Source organism: Miscanthus floridulus, chromosome 8 (genome assembly GCF_019320115.1).
Source record: "Miscanthus floridulus cultivar M001 chromosome 8, ASM1932011v1, whole genome shotgun sequence".
NCBI classification, from domain to species: Eukaryota; Viridiplantae; Streptophyta; class Magnoliopsida; order Poales; family Poaceae; genus Miscanthus; species Miscanthus floridulus.
This window is the reverse complement of record NC_089587.1, coordinates 99,824,109-99,832,228: the sequence shown is the minus strand read 5'-3', so window position 1 is coordinate 99,832,228 and position 8,120 is coordinate 99,824,109. Positions and strand designations below refer to the sequence as shown.

Sequence of the window (8,120 nt, the reverse complement as noted above, 5' to 3'; positions counted from 1 at the left end):
CCGAGTGCCAAAAGACGGAGAGTTGGGATTGGGAGTTATTGAAGGTGCGTTTTTTTTTAATCTAGCACAAAATTATGGATTAGAAGATTGTTTTGGGCTCTTATACTTTTATATAAAAAAAACGGGTAGCTGCACCTAAACCCGTGGCGGAGGTGCAGACGTGCAGTAGCAGAGCTGGTGCAGGTGCGAGGTGTGGCTGTGATCGAGCGAGCTACCCTAATAAATACGACAATAAATACAGGGGCGACGAGACGGGAAGCGTGCGGACGCGGACACCGACACCCCACACACCCCTTGTTCCATCGCGAGCGCGAGCACCGGCGGCGCCGGGGAAGACTGCTGCGATGGTGGGCGACGCCAGCAACATCGAGGGGGCGCCGCTCCTCGGCGGCCGGCAGGCCTCCCACGAGCCCGACACCCCGCCGGTGCGCAACGCGGGGGACGCCGCGCGCATGGTCTGGGACGAGTCCAAGCGCCTCTGGGGCATCGGCCTGCCCATCGCCGTGGGCATGCTGAGCATGTACGCCATCAGCTCCATCACCCAGATGTTCATCGGCCACCTCGGCAACCTCCCGCTGGCGGCCGCCTCCATCGGCCTCTCCGTTTTCTCCACCTTCGCGCTCGGCTTCCTCCTCGGCATGGGCAGCGCGCTCGAGACGCTCTGCGGCCAGGCCTTCGGCGCCGGCCAGGTCGCCATGCTCGGCGTCTATCTCCAGCGCTCCTGGCTCATCCTTGTCTCCGCCTGCGTCCTCATGACGCCCCTCTTCGTCTTCGCCGAGCCGCTGCTCCTGCTCCTCGGCCAGGACGCCGACGTCGCGCGCGAGTCCGCCAGGTTCTCCATCTACATCATCCCCTCCATCTTCGCCATGGCCATCAACTTCGGCGCCAGCAAGTTCCTCCAGGCGCAGAGCAAGGTCACCGTGCCCGCCTACATCGGCCTCGGGGCGCTCCTCGCCAACGTCCTCCTCAACTACCTCTTCGTCTACGTGCTCGGCTGGGGCCTCCCCGGAGCCGCCGCCGCCTACGACGTCGCCCACTGGGTCATCGCGCTCGGCCAGATGGCCTACATCGTTGGATGGTGCAAGGACGGCTGGAGGGGATGGTCCGCCGCCGCCTTCCGCGACATCTGGGCGTTCGTCAGGCTCTCGCTCGAGTCCGCCGTCATGCTCTGCCTCGAGATATGGTACATGAGCACCATCACCGTGCTCACCGGCGACCTCGAGGACGCGCAGATTGCCGTTGACTCGCTAGGCATATGGTACGTGCGATCGGAGTACTAATCTATTAGATTATTAGGATCCCTTTGTTTAGTGGAGTATAATCAATCTTTTTGTATTGGGTACAACTAACCAACCATAACTTTTTTTAAGAGCAAAATTCACCACTGGTCCCTGACCCGCGATGTTATTTAGGTCCCTGAACTTCTAAAATGATATATGTAAGTCTCTAAACTTGGCAGACGGTGTTATCCGGGTGCTAAACTTTCAAGGTGATCATCGTAGGTCCTTAAACTTTACCGGCGGTGCTATCCCGGTCCCTAAACTTTTAAGGTGATCAACCTAGGTCTCTAAACTTGGAAGCGGTGTCATCCATGTCTAAATATAATAATATTAAAAGTTACCTATAATATTAAAAGTTTTCTCTATTAAAAGTTACTTCTAATATTAGTATTATTTTAAAAGTTTTTAATAGTAGTATTATAGAAGTAACTTTTCTCTGTTATTAATACTATAACACTATTATTAAACCTTTTAATACTATAATACGATTATTAAAAGTTCAAATACTATAAAACTACTATTAAAAGTAGTATAATATTATAGTATTATAGTTTTAATAATAGAGAAGACTTACTTCTATAATACTACTGTTAAAACTTTTAAAATAATACTAAAATTAGAAGTAACTTTTAATAGAGAAAACTTTTAATCTATAGGAATTTTAATATTATTTAATACTGTTAACGGTACATAAATATTAAATTAATTTTAGTATTTTTTTCTATTTTAGTTTAAACCTAATATATTTGTTGTTGTAAATTCTTTTAATACTTTAATTTATTTTTTGTTGATGTAATTTATTTTATATAATTTATATTTGTATGATAAATATTATATAAATAATGATTGATTAATTGACACATGTTGGATCCACATCGAATGTACAGTCAGCGTGTCACGCCAGCTTATAGAGTAGGTTAGACTATATTTGGACAGGGATGACACCGCTTGTCAAGTTTAAGGACTTGCGGTGATCACCTTGAATATTCAGGGATCGGGATGACACCACCTGCCAAGTTTAGGGACCTGCGCTGATCACCTTCAATGTTCATGGACTTGGATGATATCATCTGCCAAGTTTAGGGACCCACATATATCGCTTTAGAAATTTAGGAACTTAGATGACACCGTTGGCCAAATTTAGGGACGGTGAATTTTTCTCTTTTTTTAAACTCTAACCAACCACAACTAACTGACTCACGAACATGGCTCTTCTCCCGTATATCTTCAGCATGAACATAAACGGGTGGGAGGGCATGATCTTCATCGGCCTCAATGCCGCTATCAGGTCCAGATAAACCCACTTGTTTCCTTATACAAAGCTCAGTACTTGCTGTTGACTAATATACGCAGCTATATATACAACCTCTGCTCTGCTGTGCTTCTTGGCCATTCAATTTCAGTGTCCGGGTCTCCAATGAGCTTGGCTCCGGCCGTCCAAGGGCCGCATGGAACGCCGTCATGGTGGTCGTCGGCGAGGCGCTGCTGATCGGGCTCGTGTGCATGGCACTCATCCTCATCTTCAGAGATAGCTTCTCCATCATATTCACCAGCGACGCCACCCTGCAGCGAGCTGTCGCCAAGATCGCCGGCCTGCTCGGCCTCACCATGGTGCTCAACAGCGTGCAGCCTGTGGTTTCAGGGGTCGCGGTTGGGGGTGGATGGCAAGGCATCGTTGCCTACATCAACCTCGGCTGCTACTACATCTTCGGCCTGCCCCTGGGCTACTTGCTCGGCTACAAGTTCAACTTTGGAGTTGGGGTAATCTCACAGCTGCATGCTGTTTGCAATCACAAGCTCGAATTGCTGTCCATCTTTATGTTGCATGAATGAAACAGACATAGTTAGTCAACCCTTGTAATTTAATTAATTAGTTAATTACATTCCCTCACATTCTAATTTTATCTCCGATCATGATGATGATATTCGCAGGGGATTTGGTCCGGCATGCTTTGTGGTATCACACTTCAGACGATCATCTTGCTAGTTGTGATTTGGAGGACAGATTGGAAAGCAGAGGTAACAATCTACTAGTAGTTTCATGGCTTTTTGTACTATCCCTTGCTTGGTTCTTGCAATTGCAAGCAGAGGTAATGACTAATAACTGCTTGCTCATGATCTTCTTTATTTTGGCAACTGCAGGCAGCACAAGCTTCAAGCCGTGTGCAAAAGTGGGGCGGCAAAGGCACTGACGAAGTCAAGCCTCTCCTGCAATAGAATCACTGTAGTGTATCATTCAAGTTTATTTTTCTTGCCCCACGACCACGAGACTTTGTGGCTGTAGGACATACCAGGCTCATTTCATTTGAATTGAATAATCATGCATGGGCACTGGTAAAGTGTTGTAGCTGAAAATGTCTGCGCTTTGATGCAGTGGTAAGATGAAAGAGAGCCGTGTTACGCCTGACGCCTCTACCCTTTTCAAAGCATAATTTATTTGCCTTCCCCATTGATTTTGATTCGCCTATGGTTTAGATTGAGCTGAAGATGCTTCTCTTATTTCTCTCTCCACATGAGGTGTAGTTGGATTGCTGTGTGTGGCAGAACTCTGAACTAAATGACTTGAACAGTTGAACTTATAGATATATGTAGTATGCATATACAATAATTCCTCGCTAGCAGTTGCAGTTGGCACAATGGTGCCATGGTGGCAGGAATGTTGTTGATCAGGATAAGATGAGATGAGAGAAGATCCCTTAATTTGAGAAACTCTGAGTAGTGTAGTCGTGTAGGGTAGAGGCAAGGAACTAAGGATGGAGATTCGAGTACACTCTGTATTTACAATTAATTATTCTTTTGTCGTCTATGTAAGGAAGACGATGGGTAATTTCATCAATTTTAATGTAAGCTAGCCAAACATTTATATAGAGGTGAATATATAATGATAGTATGTTTTTTGGAAGAAAAAATGGAAATTGCCAAGCAACGAGAGAAGCAGAAGTGGTTTTTTTATCATACTATAGCATGGGTACGTGTTAAAGCTTGATGATATAAAGAAGACACACGGTACAGAAATATCGCACGGCAAAGAAGAAAATAATCCAACTAAAGAAGGAACTAAACTTTGTGTTTGATTTGGGTGACTAAAAGAGACTAAAAGATGTCTTTTAGTCCCTTTTAGTTAGGGTGTTTGGCTCCAAAATAATTAAAAAATGAAGCTTAGTTCTTTTTAGCAACAATTTGGTGACTAATGGCTAAAGCCTATTTAATCATAGTATTTAAATAAAAAGTAACTAAATAGAACTAAATTTAGCTCGCTAAACTTTAAGAGGGGCTAACCTTTTAAGCTCGCTCGATCATAGCCACACCTCACAACTGCACCAGCACTGCACCTCCGCCACAGGTTAGGTAGCAGCTACCCGGGGCCTGCTTCGCTTTCGCCTCCTCCCGCTCCAAACGCTTCTCGTGATGGTGACGCACGCCCCGAAGCCCGGTGTGCCGGCATGTGCATGTGTTCCGTACGTTTATATACGGTTTTTATCATTAAAGTAGTGTTTTTCTTATAAAAGTAAGCGCATCTCGGAGCCTACCCAAAACAGTCTCTTAATATAGAAATTTTAGCGAGATCAAAAAAATCCATCTCCACCAACTACTAAATCCATCTCCCAATCTTTTGGAATGTGGAAAAACCACCCCACACGTGATATATAAGCGTGTGTATCTAAAGGTGAAGGACGTATGAAAGAAAAAAAACAGGACAAAGTTGCTGATGCAAATGTACAAGAGGAAAAAAAGTATAAAAATGGGGTGATGTGATTTAAATATAGTTTGAGATTACTGATGTAAAGTTATCCTCTATCTTTTAGAAGTGAGACTTTAAAAACTGTTGGAGGAAGCCAACAAGTATTGGAAACTATTAAAGAAAGCAAACTGTGGGAGAAAGCCAACAAATATGCTACCAATTTTTTAGTACCTGAGAAAACTCATTAGTTTACCGAATGATTTTTTTTAGAAACTATTAGAGATGCACTTGGAGCAATTTTTTAGCTACATAAGAAGTTTAACCTATAAAACTAAAGCGATTTTAGTAGAATATTTGTTAAAACAGCTTTTTAAAAGCAGGGTTTGTTGTTTTAAAAAAAACAAACTTTCATAAAACTTGGTTTACCATAATTACTCCTAAAATTTTGTTTGGATCACCTAGTAAACTCTCGTACAAGGAAAACCTAATTTTCACGAAACCCAAAAAAACATGTATATTAGTAAAAATGATTCCCTAGTGTATTTATGAGAACGTGTATTTTCACAAAACCCAAAAAACATGTATTAGTAAAAACGACTCCCGAGAGTTTTTTAGAACGTGTATTGGATAACCACGATTTTCTCGTCTCCCTGCTTTTGCGGCTAGTAGATGTAAACATAATTTTAATGAAACACATGCTAACTAACATACCTACCTAAAACTGTTTTTAATAAAAAAAAAACTGATTAAAGCTCATTTGACGTAATTATATTTATATTTTAGAGATTCAAAGAACCACATAATGTTTTTTTTCTTTTTCTTTATTTTTTGCTTTTTGTCTCTTGTCTCCATAACCATTTGGTCGTCTGCCTCGTCCCTGCGTCAGCATCGTTCACTCACTGGGCGCTGCTGCTCCCCGCGCTCGGCGCCCCAGTGGCTCCGTGGCCGTGCTCGCCCCCTCGCGCTCTGGCGCGTCCGTCAAGCCCCCGACGACCCGTGCTCCGATGACCCGGAGCCCTGGCCTCCATTTACCTCATGTAGTCATGTGGAGAGAGAAATAAGAGAAGCTACGGGGCTGCTTGGTTTCTCCACTCGTCACTATATGACCTTACCAGGCGAGGATGTTGAGCGAGCTTGCTTGCTTGGATCCTTTATCTAAACGCCTTGGGACTTGTGTGGGCGAGTTTTTCATTGCCCGCCGAGAGAGCCAAATTGGCTCTTCCGGTTGGACAAGGGGGGTCTTGTTACTCACGCCAACTAAGCCAGGCTAGGCTAGCTGAGCTAGGTGGTCGTGAAACCAAGGCTCAGTTTGGTTGCCAATTTTTTTTTTTTGGCAAAATGGCACTGTAGCGTTTTCGTTGTTATTTGGCAATTAGTATCCGATCATAGTCTAATTAGGCTTAAAAAATTCGTCTCGTGGATTTCGTCTAAACTGTGTAATTAGTTTTATTTTTTATTTATATTTAATACTTCATGCATGCGTTTTCGTATTCGATGTGACAGAGAATCTTGAAAAATTTGACGTTTTGGGAGGGAACTAAACAGGCCCCAACAAACCATGCAGCCCCTACTTCAGCTCAATCAAACCATAGGCGGATAAAAAAGGTGGAGATGTCAGGCGTATTTACACGGCTCTCTTTCATCTTACCAGTGCACTAAAGTGCAAACGATAGATAGTTTATCGATTCTAAATTATAAGTCGTTTTAATTTTTTTAATTTATCTATTTTACTATTTATTTAGAGTTAAATACACCAGAGATCTATTAACTTGTGACGATATTTTAGTTAGGTCTATCAACTTTCAAAGTGGTTTTTTAGGTCATAAACTTTGTACGTCGTATCACTTAGGTCCCTATCCCTCCACGTTGGCTTCTCGTGCTGACGTGGCATGTCGTCGTTGTACAGGTAGGCGACGCGGACTAGGCGGACCAACAACAGATGGGGACGACCCTGCGGCCTCGACCACTGGACGCCATGGAGCTCCGGCTATGGCCGCTGGAGGCACAGGCGGCCCCGGCGGTCGCGTGCGGGAGGCTCACCGCATCCCCCGCCGAACGTGCGCGGGAGGCACGCCGCGGCCCCAGCGAACGCGCGCGGGAGGCTTGCCGCGGCCACTGCCTTGGTGCCCACCGTGCGACTGTCGCTGCCACCCGCCCCGGTGCAGCACGTGGCCCTCCCGCTTTCCGCCCCAGCGCCCGGCGGGCACGTGCTCCACACGAACCCGGCCAGCGGCTCGAACGTGGTGCACGCGCGGCCCTCCAGCGCCTCGTACGTACCTAGGCTGCAAGCAGGGGCATCTCGACAATGCCTGCCATGGCGCAGTCCACGTCAGCCTCCACGAACACGGCGCCCGTGCAGTCCACGACTAGCTTCCCCTCGCCTGAGATCGCCAGCCGCCCGCGCGAGCGGGTAGTAGTGGACGAACACCTTCGCCAGCGACTCCCAAAGCACGTCGCAGGCGCTGATTCCGTCGTCGCCTCCGTCGGTCACCCTGAAGCAGTACACGGTCTGCACGATGACGGTGATGTTCTGGTCCAGGTTAGAGAGGTAGTAGAGGCCGCTGGGCGTCTCCTCCGCCGACGGCACTAACAACGGCTCCCTGCGTGCGTGCGTGCATCCATCCATGCAGGAAAATGTAGACGAGGAGGAGAACTGGATGAATGAACATTTCCATTGTTGGAGTTAGATCAGCAACGGATTGGATCTGGACGACGTAGACCTAGTTCGTGCCGCAGTTCGCTCGCTGGCGTGGGCGTGGGCTTGCCTGCTTCGCGCTGGCCTACCAGTAGTGCGCACGAGCAGGCCTGCCGCAGCCACACGAGCCACCGCTGCGAGCGCCTTGGTGAGCAGCTGCCGCGGCCACACGGGCGCGCGAGCAGGCAACGGCGCCTGGGAGCCCTAGGGGCTCCTCGAGTGCTGCCACAAGCGCGGCGGCGACGACGCGTCCGATAGCCTGGGAGAGGATGCATCGCAGCTTGAAGATGAGGGAGAGGATGAGGACGAGGATGCCGAACCTGACGGCTACGGTGGCGTGCAGCCAGGGTCACGAAGGTGGAGACTGCAGGCGGGGGTGGCTGGGTGCTCGCGCGCTCGCTTGGCCGCGGCGTCGTCGTCTTGATGCGCTGCGGCTGGCCGTTGCGCCCGAGCCAGAGCGTCC

At 47.3% G+C, this 8,120-nt stretch overlaps 1 protein-coding gene across 1 annotated transcript; it reads left to right on the top strand.

Annotated features, from left to right (window-relative positions):
- The first annotated feature begins 240 nt into the window (after window positions 1-240).
- LOC136477071 (protein DETOXIFICATION 35-like) lies at window positions 241-3,731 on the top strand. The gene is made up of 5 exons (XM_066475088.1): window positions 241-1,258; window positions 2,512-2,568; window positions 2,684-3,041; window positions 3,213-3,299; window positions 3,423-3,731. The coding sequence occupies exons 1-5, from the start codon at window positions 345-347 to the stop codon at window positions 3,495-3,497; spliced, it is 1,491 nt and encodes a 496-aa protein (XP_066331185.1). The 5' UTR covers window positions 241-344; the 3' UTR covers window positions 3,498-3,731.
- The last annotated feature ends 4,389 nt before the right edge of the window (window positions 3,732-8,120 follow it).

Excerpts from the sequence above, each read along its gene's own strand:
- LOC136477071 (XM_066475088.1), top strand. The coding sequence starts at position 345 with ATGGTGGGCGACGCCAGCAACATCGAGGGGGCGCCGCTCCTCGGCGGC. Across the intron at positions 3,042-3,212 it reads AGTTCAACTTTGGAGTTGGG|GGGATTTGGTCCGGCATGCT; the intron begins GTAATCTCACAG and ends TGATATTCGCAG. Across the intron at positions 3,300-3,422 it reads GGACAGATTGGAAAGCAGAG|GCAGCACAAGCTTCAAGCCG; the intron begins GTAACAATCTAC and ends TGGCAACTGCAG.